At 34.0% G+C, this 15,086-nt stretch overlaps 1 protein-coding gene across 1 annotated transcript in view; it reads right to left on the bottom strand.

Annotated features, from left to right (window-relative positions):
- HCN1 (hyperpolarization activated cyclic nucleotide gated potassium channel 1) overlaps positions 1-15,086 on the bottom strand; it is a 392,978-nt gene that overhangs the window by 338,159 nt on the left and 39,733 nt on the right. The window contains exon 2 of the mRNA XM_039467436.2: positions 11,927-12,350. Within this exon, the coding sequence (XP_039323370.1) occupies positions 11,927-12,350 (424 nt within the window). The remainder of the gene's footprint in view (positions 1-11,926; positions 12,351-15,086) is intronic.

Raw genomic sequence — 15,086 nt, 5'->3', positions numbered from 1 at the left:
GCCAAAATGCAGCTTTAGAGCCATTCTCAAAATATTCTATTCAATAATTTATAATAGATGGGAATTCACAAACACCTGTTGTAATTTTTTACTTCCTTTTCTAATTCCTCCACAAAAATACAAATTCTCTTTTAGCAGTGGTTATTATTCATCTTTATATTGGATAACACAGCTAAGCATATGGTATACATATGGCCAATTAATGTATGATTAAGTTCAAGTTCTATATTTGATATTACAAAGATATGAAATTTTCATGTGAGGACCTATCATTTTTATTTTGTATAGCTAGTATATAATTACATATACAATGTTAAATGATTGTATAAAATCATACATTTAAGAAATGTAGTACTAAACAGATTTCTTTAAAAATCGCAGCTTTTTACTGCAACATGTGCTCACTAAAAATTTTTTTCACCTGAAGGCATAGGCTTATCTTTTAATTTCAAGCCATTGAAAATTTCTGAAACGTCTGAAATAATGATTCAACTAAATGAGAAAAGGGTGAAGGATTTAGTTGGTGAGGTTCCCAGTAACACTAAAACAATCATCTTCGACATTAGGCAAATCCTGATAATGCAGAGGCAAGAAGACTTCCGCAAAACCGTGATTTTTTAAATTATTATTTTTATTGCTTACTGGTGCCCTCCTTTCTCCTCTGCCAGTCAACCTAAACTCACCACATTCTGGTTGAACCTCCCACTCATATAAATGCACATTCTCTCTCTCAGGTTGTGACACTCATATTCATGTACTTATCCTTTCTGTATAATTACTCTCAGCTACCTGTCAACAAATAGCCTGCTAACATGTTATCTAGTAATAGCTTAAAGCACATTTGGCATTTTCTAGGATACTCTTGAAGATGATAAAGATCTTGAAACATAAATTAATCCTTCTCAATAGTGAAATTTTAGTTATTAATATCAGAATTCCCAAGAAATGTTTGAGAGTACAAAACTGGTCACTTAGAACTTCAAGAATCCATTACTCATAACCTAGCAGTCAAGAGAGTGAATGTATATACTACTTTGCAATCTATATACCATCTAATATTATTCTAAAGCCAATGCTTACGTGAGCCTAAAAGATTATAAATCTAGAAGTTCTTCAATAACTCTTTCCCAACAGATTGGTAATTACTGGCATTGCTTGGTAATTACTGTTATTACAAAGTTGTCTTGCTTCTACAACAAATATGTGTAAGGAGAAGAAAGAGAAGTTGTCTTTACTAGATTAAAGATTATCTAGAACTACATTTCTCTAAATTTCAGTCTAGATAAAAATGAGGCAATATGTTTTAATTGTACAGCATTGTTAAAACCTATCAATTCGAATGCTCGTGATTCATTGCCAGTTAACTGAAAGGAGTTGTTCTGAACATTTATCCTTCTCCTTAGTATTATGGAAATGAATATTTTCACACAATGGAGAACTACTTCCCGCACTAAAAAACTGTCACACTCACAAAGCTAGTTGATCTCCCAAGCATTACTGCTAGGTACGGTTAGGTCGTTATACTTCCTGGATTCTAAATTTAAAAGCACATTTTACCACAATCCAGATTCTACTATTTAAATCTTAGGCATGAGCCAGAATATTGAGGAAGGAAAAAAATTCATTCCTTCATAGATTCTGTGAAAGAATCAGTGAATTAACTTGATAAGCTAATTATATCTTATATAAATATGCTCTTTAGATTTTCAATTTTAGAGTTCACAAAGCACTTTCATATGAATTTCCCATTTGATTATCAACCAAGTAGGAGCTGTCATCCCTGTTTTTTAAATATGAGAAAAATGTCTGAAAATGGCTTGCACAAGGTACTCCTGACTCTCATTTCAGAATTCTGCATTCCCCCATTCTCAACTCATATCCCCATAAAAACAACAAAAACAGCAAATTGAAATAATAGATTATTGTAAATATTCTGACTCATAAACAATCTCAATGGGAAACCCTTTCTGATCCCACTACTCCTGACTTAGATAAGATTATCTAAAAATAGCTAGCATTTCTTTATTTTGCAACTGCTTTAAATTATCAGGAGCCCTGAGACCAGTCTCCAGAGTCTGTACTCAATGTCTACTTTCACTTTAAAATGTAATGAGGAAAGGAATTTAGCTGTCTTAAAAAAAAAAAAGTCTAAATGGCAGATTTAACTCAAAATAGCCACCAGAATTACATAACCAACCAAATGCATTTCCTTTTTACACTAAGCTACGACTCATATAATACAAAATCTAAATTGCATACATCAGCAAGACAGAAAGAGAAGTCAAAGCAGGTCTTCCTCAGCCATTATCTGGTGCAACTGAAGGGCTCTAATTTTATTTACTCTTGAGCTTTCATAATACAGTTATACTGCCTCATAAACTGACTTTCTGTGATGACTGCTGATATACTTCAAATAGTATGCTTTGCCCAATTATATTTACATCAATCATTATTTTGAAATAATGCAGGCATAATCTTGTTTTCCAAAGTATTTTAAATTAGTAAAAACACCTTTGACATTGAATCAGACTAAAGTAAAAGACTGATTTATTAGAAATTGATAGTAAAAAGGCATATGTTTTCCTTTTCATTAGATAAGTATATTCAGCATTTTCTTCAGAGATACGTTTAATTTCACCTAGTTATTTGTAACAATAAAACATTCTTGGATGTCACTATACCATTTTCCAATGTCCATTATGTATCATCACACCTTTCTTGTTTGTAGATAGGCACACCATATACAAGACCAACTAAAGTGAACCATTCAACTGAGATAATTACTAGGATAATTAAAGTAACACATGCTTATTATAAAACACTCTGGCAATAGAACCAGATTTCAAGTTTAAACCAGAAGCACATCACAAATTATGTCTCCAACATTCATAAACCAATAATATTACCAACTTTAATAGCACACAAATGAGTCTAAAATAGCAGCAGCCACAATATATATGGTATCTGCATGCACAATGAAAGGAAAAACTAAGTAATCTATTCAGAAACTGGATAAATGTAAGGCTAAATGTGCTTTGTCCTAAATTAGCCTGATTCATCTGCTACTTCAGTTCGTCAGTTGGTATATTTTGGGCAGAAGTAATGCATAATAAGGGCCAGGCACATTGGCTCATGCTTGTAATCACAGTGTTTTAGGAGGCTGAGGTGGGATGATAGCTTGAAGCTAGGAGTTCCAGACCAGCCAGGGGAATACTGCAAGACCCTGTCTGTACAAAAGAAAAATTTTTTTTTATTTATCAAGGAGTGGTGGCATGTACCTATAATCCCAATTGTGTGGGAAGATCCCTTGAGCTTAGGAGTTCAAGGTTGCAGTGGGCTATAATCCTACCATTGCACTTTAGCCCGGGCAAAAGAGCAAGACCTCTTCTCTAAAGAAAGAGCAATGTGGCCAGGCGAGGTGGCTCACTCCTGCAATCCCAGCATTTTGGGATGCTGAGGTAGGCAGATCATGAGGTCAGGAGATCATTTCATCCCTAACATGGTGAAACCCTGACTGTACTAAAAACACACAAAAAAATTAGCCAGGTGTTGTGGTAGGCACCTGCAATCCCAGCTACTCAGGAAGCTGAAGCAAGAGAATCGCTTGAACCCAGGAGGTGGAGGTTGCAGTGAGCCAAGATCATGCCACTGTACTACAGCCTGGCTACAGAAGGAGACTCAGTCTCAAAAAAAAAAAAAAGCAATGCATGATAGTATTCATAATTCTTTCAATATTTGCCAGGGCAATAAGCACAATAAAGGGCTAAACTCCTTTTTGAGATTTTTACATTTCAAATTCGTAGAAATGTTTACCATGTAACTTAAATTTCTATGAACTTTTTTGTTTCAAAGTATATGTTCAACAATAACATCTCATTTGAACCTTAGATTCTGTGAGATTGGACAGAAAAATTATCATTATTCCCATTCTATCAATGAAGAAATTGACTAATTTTTCCATGATTTCTAAATTCCCTTGGAATATTCCCCAGACTTTGCCACTTGGAAGGACATATACCTTCACACTTAGATTTGAAAGTGGCCATATTTAGCGTGCTTTCCCTAGAACCTCTCTTCTACTCTCTACCACACAGTCATATATAATATCTCTCTCTCTTGATTTTGTTGTTTATGCAATAAATGCTTGTAATGCTGGATTCAATACATTGTTGTTTTATTTATTGGTTTGTTTATTTACATGTTTTCTTTTCCTACTGAAGTTCCACTGCAGAAATAACTGAAATCACTTAGCAAGTATTTTAGAGCCCAATTATTTCCCAGACACTATGCTAGGAGCTGAAGATGCAGGAAAGCTATGATATTTGTCCTTTTGGAGTCTAATATGTAGTTTTAAAGGCACAGATACAGAGAAATTACAAAAGTGATGACTTAACGTTACAAAGCAGAAGCACAAGTAGTTATACCAGATCCATTACAGATGGAACTAACTGTGTCTGAGAGATTAGTTAATTCTACCTGAAAGAAACAATGCTTAAATAAAATGAGTTGGGTAATCTGAAACTGTTGAAAGGAACAAAGTTCTAGAAAACATGAACACATATTTTCATGAACATGAAACATAGGATTTGAAATGTGTTTGACAAACTAAAGGGATTCAACATAGTTAAAGAATAATGAGAAAAGGGTTTCTCAGGTTGAGAGTTTGGCCAGAAACAAATTTCAAAGAGCCTTGATCATATATTGACAGTAATGAAAAGTTACAGAAATATTTTCAGCAGGTGGGTAACATGGTAATAGTTACTCTTCAAAACTACCACTTTTGAGTTCCTGAGAAGGCAAGCAAAGGTGAATTTTTAAAAATGCAGTTATGAATTGAGTGTAGAAATCCAAATGAGAAACAACTGAAGTTGGCTTGGACTTGGATGGTGTAAGGCAGTCAAGTGAAGAAGTTACAGGATTCATACTCGGGAAGTAGTAGAATCAGTAGGACTTGGCTGTTTTTTGGTAATTGAAAGAGAAGGAAAAGAATACTTTTTAGATTTCTGACTTGAGTAACAGGAAATACGGAAGAAGGAGAAGATTTAAAGAAAAAATGAACCTACTAAGATTGAGGAGCTCATGAGATATCTTTGTAGGGATCTCACTGAGTCATGTGGACATTGAAGCAACTAGGTACAAAATTTAGAAACTTTGGTATCAATCTGATTAGTATCAATATATAGCCATGGAATTACAGAAAAACCTGCAAAACAAGAACACAGATTGGGACAAGGATCAGGCATTAAGAAAGTTGAATGTTTTAATCTTCCCTATAACATATGTATATGTACATCGTGCACACCCTGTTACAACTTTTTAGTCATCTTGGGTCTGGGTATGGTCACTCATGCCTGTAATCCCAGCACTTTGGGAGGCCAAGGTGGGTGGATTACCTGAGATCAGGAGTTCAAGACGAGGCCACCTAGCCAACATGGTGAAACCTGTATCTACTAAAAACACAAAAATTAACCAGGTGTGTTGGTAACACCTGTAGTCCCAGGTACTTAGGAGGCTGAGACAGGAGAATCATTTGAACCCAGGAGGCAGAGGTTGCAGTGAGCCAAGATCAAACCAACTACACTCCAGCCTGGACGACACAGTAGTTGCCTTGACTTAACACTTCATATCCAAGTAGAACTCATTTTATTGCACATTAAAACTTCAACATATCTGTTAACATATCACATTCAAAAGTACATAATATAATACTGAAAACAATTCTCTCAGAATACTAATAATTGTTTAGAGAAGGAACTTAAAACTCTGTTTAATTGGAGAAGAAAGTATAGTTAGATATCATTTTACATATATGAATATCCATAGCCATTCCTTTTTTTTTTTTTTTTTTTTTTCAAGAAATGAACTAGCCAAGAAAATAGATGATTCTAGGAGGGTGTAAATGAATAAATTCAAAGAAAAGTTTGGCATATTAGAAGATAGAACCTTAAGGTAACATAACCGATAGAGGACACCTAGTGGTCTTCAGCAGAATCAATATTTGCTTGCAGAAAATATCAGGCAATTCACACACATGTAAGAATGTTGTTGTTAGTAGATATGCTAATTTGGAAAGATGTCATCATAAATATTATAAGTATTACAAAAATATATGTTCAAAGATTTCAGATAACTTCTATATACTTCATTTCATTTGAACTTCACACTAGTTGATTGTTTGTGGGCATAGATAAGTAGCTTTATGTCATTTTCCCTAGATTACGTAGAAAATAATGTTGCAGTTGAAATATACACTAATTTCTAGTATAAAATCCATTCCATGCAATCATAAAAATCAAAACCTCCAATATAATTGATATTTAAAATAGTAAAACACTGTAGGTAGACTTCATAGAAGGCTTTATCATACTTTATTAACTGATACAAACATTTTCCAACAGCAAGAGTACTTGGCAAAGATAAATCTTTTTTTAGCTATCTAAAAAGGTAGTGTGTTTCCTCTTTTCTAACTGGTGTTGTTAGCTCTATCCACAGTGGCCTCCAATCCTCTTCATTCTGTAGCACTCTAAAATGTGTATCTCCTGCCTAAAATGCATAAGTGGTACCTTTTGATTAAGTCTATCCTTAGCACAAATTCTGGTCTACATATCTAAACTTAATCTGGAGATGTGCATCTACTGCAGTAGGCTGCTTGTATCTTGTGTCTTGTGGAATGCACTGGTCTGCTTGGCCCACTTGTTCAGCTTGGTAATCCACATCCCAGATTCAAAATTCAGTTCAATATCTTCAAAGGCTTCCTCTTGTGCAGAAGCAATTGTGTTGCTCACTCCCTTATTTGTGCCACCACTTCTTACACCATCTGTGATTATTTGCTCACATCTGCTTTTCTTACAAAACTGGCATCTGTCTTCTATTCTTATTTGTAGCATCTCCACATAACAGATTACTCAGTAAACCCTTGGGAGTGAAAAACGAATACTCTCTTATTATTATTTATTGGATTTAGAACTTGAGACATTGCCAGTATTTAGTGGATAAGCATGCTTTGATTATTTATTGTGTTTATAACCCTACACTAGCATACCAAAAAATCCAAGGGTATTTTGACACCGATTCTTCCCTCTGATGTCTATGTCTGGCCAAAGAAAAGGGAAATGTGTGTAATAAAGCATTAGTAACCAAATGATCATGAACACATGCATGTAGAGCCAGCAGAAATTTTCATTGTAAAGGTATTGACTGTCACAGTATAGTCCATCAATATCGAATACTTTCCGGAAATTAGTTTAAGCCTGATTTTTTTTTTTTTTTTTTTTGAGATGGAGTTTTGTTCTTTTCACCCAGGTTGGAGTACAATGAAATGATCTCAGCTCACTACAACCTCCGTCTCCCAGGTTCAAATGGTTCTCCTCCAGAATAGCTAGGATTACAGGCACCTGCCACCACACCCAGCTAATTTATATATTTTTTAGTAGAGACATTTTTCACCATGTTGGCCAGGCTGGTCTCGAACTCCTGACTTCAGGTGATCCATCCACCTCAGCCTCCCAAAGTGCAGGGATTATAGGTGTGAGCCACTGTGCCTGGCCTAAAGTCTGATTTTTAAAGGAGTGACAGAAAAAAAAAAAAAAGGCTTTCCAAATCAGTGATGTAGCAGGAGTAAAATTATAGAAGCAGAAAGAATCATTTCCTGCAAGCAGCACTGTAAAACAAAAACACAAACAAACCGAAAAGAGTTGAGTGCAAATATAAAGTGACAATGGTAAAAGCAGGGAACAATGTTTTGGAGAGCCTTGTAGGCACAGCAAAGAAACATAGATTTGATGTGATAAGCAACAGGGAGCCTCTCTAAGACCTAGTATAGGGCAGGTTTGGGACAACTGTGCTGTTTGCTTATAGCAAGTCTTAGAACCCTATGTGTTCTTTAAAATATGAAAGTAATTAAAATATGTATTGTATAATTATAGATAGGCAATTTATAGGAAGAGTTAGTTTCTACTTTATACCAATTTGAATGCTAAAATTAACCAAAGACAGAAACTGTAATCTGCATTAGTTCCCTGCAGAATAAATTTCCTTATTACTTCTCTGTTGTTATAGATGATTTGTATATAAACTATCTCTAAGCCAGTATAAATATCTAATATTGGTTTCAAGACAAGCATTGAAATGTTCAAGACACATTATTCATCTAAAATTACTATAAACATATAAGATCAAAGCCACATGCCCTCCTTCTTGCCCCAAAATGTATTTAATTAATTGTAATTTGTCCCAGTTCTATACAAGGGAGGTTGGGGAGATTCAAAATGATGATTAAAAAATAAAATATTATAGTTATATATTCCAAAGCCAGAGTTATTATATAATTATGCATTTCCTACTTTTTAAAATTAACTATGAAATATTTATGCTTTATCTATGACATTAAGTCCTACAAAGAGATAAACATTACAGTGTAGCATTTCTCTTTGCAATTAATATTTCCTAAACCTCTAAAAAAATTCGAAGGTCATCTCCTATTGATAAAATGACTGAGATCAGCAGCTGTAAAGGAACTCTTCACCTTTACAAACTGAATAATCTCCTATTCACTAAGCTCTTAATCTCCTCTTTATCTCTTCAGTGGCTTGTGATTGTCACATATTCCATTTAATTTCCAGGGATTTCCTCACCGTATGTCTCTTTTAGAAGGCTCATACAGAATTGGGTCCCCTTGTGATAGGTTACGAAATAACAGTCCGGCTTGGATCACTATCTTTACTTGTCATACGGTAACAACAACAATGCTGAATTCAAACAATTTTTTAAACTCAAATGAAAGAACGGTAAAGATTCACCTCAGTTTTCTAGCTATTGCAAGGAAAGACATTTTTGGCTTGATTTATCTAAAATGTCTCTGATTTTTACCTCACCTGGAAATATATATAAAGTTTCAGTTTAATGTCACAGAGAGCTATTTTTACATCTTAAATCTATTGATCTTATAATTGGCTCATGAAAACAACTTCCCTCTTCATTTCTTAACACCTTGTGTTTCATAAATTAGTTGCCCAAATCAGCTATTTCCTTCTGTATTAAACACTAATTCAGCTTTAGAAATGATAATAACATAGGGACAAAATTTTAAAGCTTCTGTGTCTCATTCATAATATTTTTCTAATTTATCTGGCATCTGGACTTCTCGTTGTTTTTTCAGTCGAACTAATTCAGTCCAGAAAAAAAAAAATGTATTGTTGAAGATGGAAGCAGTTTCCTATAGAAGGCAGCAGCTTCCCTCAGGAATGATTCATTTAGAACAGTGGCAGCTTCCAGACTTCACACATTACTTCCCCAAATTTGCTGAATTTAGCATTAGCCAGCTTGGTACTAAAACACTCAGAATCAAAGACATGTGGGAGAACTCACATCTTCCTCTACATTCTTATTTCAAAAGCTCACAGAGCTGCTTTTTCTGATTTATTTGTTATATTTCTACTTGTAAACATATCCTGGTGGCATTTCGAAACTCAGTCTCAAAAAAAAAAAAAAAAAAAATCAGGTAGAGAGATTTCCAGTTTTGGAATCATTCAAGTTTCCTTGTGATCATGTTTAGAATCATGTAGGTGATAGAAGGATGAATTTTTATTAAATTTTGGATTATTCTTCTGTTTCTTCCCTGTTTAACAGTATTACTAACAGGCATTAAATATCCATGATACATTATATTATATGGGGTATCATATAATCAAGAAAACGTTCTTCACCTAAATGGGCTTATGGTTCATTTATCACCAAGGTCATTTATTTATAAGAAAGATCTTGCCAACTCACAACTCTAGCCTGAATGTACTTGGCTACCAAATGTCTGTAAGTGCATATTAAATTGCATTTTACAATAATGATAGCAGTAAGCTGATGTTCTTAAATTATATCATGGCATCTTTAAAACACATCATGTTACACAGATCTAGGTTCCTGTGATTACTGCCAGAAGCCAAAGGACATTGGTGTTAAGGAGTATGCTCTTCTATGACCACATGGCCTGCCATTTTATCTGATAGGATGCCATCTGTTCATCCTGCTGCCATTCTCTAGGGTAACTGGGTTAAAACCACAAGACATTAAAAATAGTCACATTGCTACTGTATTTTTAATTGACTGGATATTTATATCAGTGACTTTCCTTTCACAGGATATTTGATAAAATATTTTTCTGTGGCCTTGTTTTAAAAGGTACTGTTCAACTTTATTGCATTGCATGCCCCACAGTCTTACTTAAAAAAAGTTCCCTATAATTTCTTAGATAATCTATAAAATGGTAAAATATTAAGGTACTTATAAGTAAAATAGTACATGTCATAGTAAGAACTTACATAGTTTTGCAGTTATGAGCACTAGATCCTGACTCTGCTTGCCAAGTTTAGAATCCCAGCTCTACTTCTTACTAGTTCTATTAATCTGGGCAAGTTACCTTATAGTATTTAATTGTTCTCATCTGTTAAATGATGGCAATAATATCTACATCATTGAGTTATTAGGAAGACTCAGTGACATAATACACATAAAGGATCAAACATACTACATGACATGTAATAAGCCTTCAATAAATATTAGAAATTATTAGCAAGAATCATCTTGGTTTGGTATTAATCTCAAGTTAGCATAAAAAAGCTTTGAGAACTGAACGTTTATTCCATTTTAGATGGAATGTGTTACATAGAGAAAATTACAAGATGAATCCGATTTCTCAAATGTGCTTCATTTGATTTTAAATATATCCCATATCTATATTTTAAGAATGATCCATTTTTATGCCTTTTTATCAGTGTATTATGCAGTGTTTTATTATTTCATGTCATTTCCTGAAATTCTGTGAACCAAAATGTCACTGACAAGCACATACAAAAACACTGCTACCACCTCACAGAATTCAAACAGAACTTCCATTTTATGACTTATTTAAAAGCATAATCTATCTTGAAAATTCTAAAAAGTATTTCTGTATGGTGTAAAACAATAATCTATACCCAGTATATGACTTTATATGACTTTCATTAGTATTGGTTTAGGCATTCTACAGGTCTTTAGGACTGTTAGGTTTATGAAGGCAATAAAATTCAGGTTATAATTAATACAAAAAGACTTAGGAAGAAAAGGAAGTCAAATGGTTAATATGCAGACTTCAAAGATAGGGATATAAACTCCTTTGCTTGATGATGGTTTAACTCAGATCTTTGGAAACTCCAGTTGGCTGAGCCTTCTCAGGTCCTACCCATGTCTAAGAACAGCAGATGACCTATTCAGCAAAATATGGGTCTGACTAGTCAGATTCACTCCATTTATTCACTGTACTCTTTGTGTTTTCTATGTACAATGCCCCTCATGAATACACTCTTTTTTAGTATTATGAAATGAACTAATAGGGAGAAACTATAATAAATTATTATAAGCAAGGCCTAATAGTGAGCAAAATTTTAATACACTAAAAACAAAGCCTTTATATATACAACTTGGAAATAAAGAAGCAATCTGTTTTACCCAAACATGAATTCAATGAAACTTCAATATTAGAGGAGACAAAAACCACACTATCTCGTAGAGCTAATGATGTGCCAGATTAGCAATCAGACCCTACACATCTTTATCAAAGATGGTACTTGATGTATTCATATTAGATTAAAAAAAAAAAACGAGGCGGGAGCGGGGTTGTATTGAATAGGATAATAATTATTAAAGTGTATTCATTTTAAAATATAATAAATTGGCATAAAATGATCACTATTTTTTCAGCTCATTCAAATCTATTATTTGATCACATATTTTAGGGATACAAATATATCACTTATGCATGGAAAAGAGGAGTCAAGTACATTTTTCTACCTGAATTTCATAAAACTCATTACATGTAGCACAGTTGTTCATTTTAAAACAGTCATATTTAACAGTTTCATGATATAGATTTTAAAAAGAAAAAGATGCATCTTACCTCTTCCCATTGATGTATGTATCTAATTAACCTTGAAAGTCGTAATAAACGCAAGAGACTGAGAATTTTTGTAAACCTCACAATGCGAAGTGCCCTGGCTGTCTTGTAAACTTCCGAATCCATTCCTTTTTCTACAATAAGAAAGATATAATCCACTGGGATGGATGAGATGAAGTCAACCACAAACCAGCTTTTTAAATAATTCATCTTGATCACTTTGGGGTCCAGGATGATTTCAGAACTGTCTTCATTGACAGTCCCAGTCCTAAAATTCATGATCAGGTCCAATAGGAAAACTGTATCTGATGCCACATTGAAAATAATCCATGGTGTTGTTGTTTGCTCTGTAAAGAATGTGATTCCAACTGGTATGATGACTAGATTTCCAACCATCATTATAAGCATTATTAAATCCCAATAAAACCTACAACAAATAAAAAAGAATCAGATTTTAAGATGTAGAAAATAACCAGCCTATTCCCCCCATGAAAAATTATTACTGACATATAATGTGATCAGTAAGTAAAATAACAAAGAAATGGTTTTGTAAGAAAAAAAATGTGATTCCTTAAACGGTTATATGTTTAAATATAAGTAAAATTAATATATTCCTAAACCAAGGCATTATAATTACAGAATTCTAAAAATTATGTGATATGAAGCATTATACAAATAAAATCAAGAACATCCATACCCCCATTTATTTAGTAAAGTGGCAAAAAAAGCAACCTGCCTTATAGTTAATACAAAATCTACACAGAAACTAGAAGGAACGTAAGACTAGAAGATCTGTAAGATGCCTTTGTGAAGACTCTTTTGAGGCATTTGGAATTATTTTACATGTCTATTTACCATAGATTAGAAAAAAAACTGAAATAAACAGGATACTCTAACAATTAATTTTGGTACTGCAGATTTATCTCAATAAATACCGATTAGGTTTGCCATGCAGTCTAGAATACCCTGGAGCTTTGCAGTACTCTAAATACTTATGCTTTCTTCTTCTTTTGCTTGAAATAAGGAAACTAATTTTGGTCTGATGCTAAAAAGAACTGAACATGTTCTACTCCAGATTTGAAACCAGAATCTACGTAAAATTTGTGTTTTTATTACTACTGTACTGAACAGCTACTTTAAATATATTGCCACTATTTCTCTAAAAATATTTTCTTGTTTTTTGTTTGTTTGTTTTGAGATGGAGTTTCACTCTTGTTGCCCAGGCTGGAGTGCAACGGCAGGATCTCGTCTCACTGCAAACTCCGCCTCCGGAGTTCAAGCGATTCTCTCGTCTCAGCCTCCGAGTAGCTGGCATTACAGGCGCCCACCATGCCAGGCTAAAAAAATTCTCTCTTTAACATTTCTAATTTAACTTTGAACATGCCTATGACTACTAATTATCTTTTGAAATACTGTTATCTCAACTTACTTTAAAATTGAGAGAAAACCAGGAATGAAGTTCCCAGTTTATGTAGCTTAACTAAATTCATTTGACATAACTATAATGTTATTTTTATGAGGGTTCTCTCAGTCTGTTGACACTGCCGTTAATCAAATATTTATAGTTGTTATAGTGTCTACTTCTAAAAATGAAAACAAGTAACTAACACAACTGTATAATTATAAAATGTTTTCAACAACATGAGCTACTTTATCCTAGTAATAGGTGTGCTCTTTGAGCCGGTTTGCACAAACAATATAAACTTCCATGATAAAAATGTCTGTTAACAAAGATATTTTTGTTTTACATGAGCACTCCTACTTAGACTGTTTTAGCTACATTTTAGTGAGGTATACATTTGTATAAACCTTTCAAAGTTACTATCATCTGCAATTATGAATGAATGACTCCTGAAATAAAAGTAGTAGTTGAAGAAAGAACTATAATAAGCCCTATCTCCCCTGTCTCCAGACTTAGGATGTTGTAAAGGATAAGCGTTTATCATTTTGAAGATTCCACCAGTATTTCTGCCAAAACTTACCTGTAATTTTTGAAACAAGTATACAAATACCCATGTCAGTCATACAACATGCCCTGGCAGTTTAAATGAAATGATTTTATATCTTCTTCTCATAGTGGAAATGCAAAATGTGCCATTCAGCATAATAATGACAGAGGAGAGATGTAGAGGAGGTGCAATATTGTAATAGCTATTTCACAAAGAAATGGCATCATTAAACTCTAAAATGAAACTCTGTCTACTCTGAGGATTTTTCACTCCTGGGCACTCCTATCAAGTCCCTTCTGTAAGCTTCTCTCTCTGCCCTCCTCTTCAAGGCTGTTGTTCCCCTGGGTGTCCCACATCTTTCATCTTCTATTCTACACAGTGCCCTTGAGAAATATTATATACTCATCTGTGTCTTTAATAATTAATTTGTAACCGATGACCCCAAAAGCTTTATCTTCAGTCCATTCCTATCTTCTAAGCCTCCTAATCCTCATAATCAGCAACCCGTTAAATCTCTCTCCTGGCATATCTCACACTCATCTCAAACAGCCTGCCTAAGCTGAAACTCATAATCTCCTCTCCCTCATATATTCCTCACATATCCCCTATCTCAGGGAACAGAACAACTTTATATGTGATTTGCAAGCCAGAAACCATGGAGCCATCCTAAATAACTCTTGGCCCCAAATCTACTCAAACCCATATCCAATTGCTTACCATGGCTGCTTAGTTTTCACACCTCAATGTATGTTGCATTCATCCATTTGCACTTTACAATTCCCACTGCAGCTGTCCTCAGTCAAAAAGTCTTACCAGCTGTTTTACTTAGAAACAAGTCACTTAAATTCTTTTATTTTACATTTTCTAATCTGTTCAATGAAGATTATTATAGAACCAAATGCACAGGGTTTTATGGATTAAATGAAGAATATATGCTAATCCCAAGGCCTGGCCTATAATTGTGGCGCACAAGGCAGGTGACCTAGTCAGTACCCATTTACCTTTCCTCACCTACCAAAAGAAATCTAATTTCTGAGAAGCACCCAGCAGCCTAATGAAAAATATTCATTACATCGTTGCATTTATGTAATTAAGATAGAAGCTTTTTTTCTGACGGAAAACTAATATGCCATCCCTCAGAGCAATAGAGATAAAAAGAAAGTACCATTCATTCTTTATTACAGTAACAATGCTTTTCACACCATAGCTTTTTG

This window comes from Saimiri boliviensis, chromosome 1, assembly GCF_048565385.1.
Source record: "Saimiri boliviensis isolate mSaiBol1 chromosome 1, mSaiBol1.pri, whole genome shotgun sequence".
In the NCBI taxonomy this organism is placed as follows: domain Eukaryota; kingdom Metazoa; phylum Chordata; class Mammalia; order Primates; family Cebidae; genus Saimiri; species Saimiri boliviensis.
This window is presented reverse-complemented; position numbering and strand designations above follow the sequence as displayed.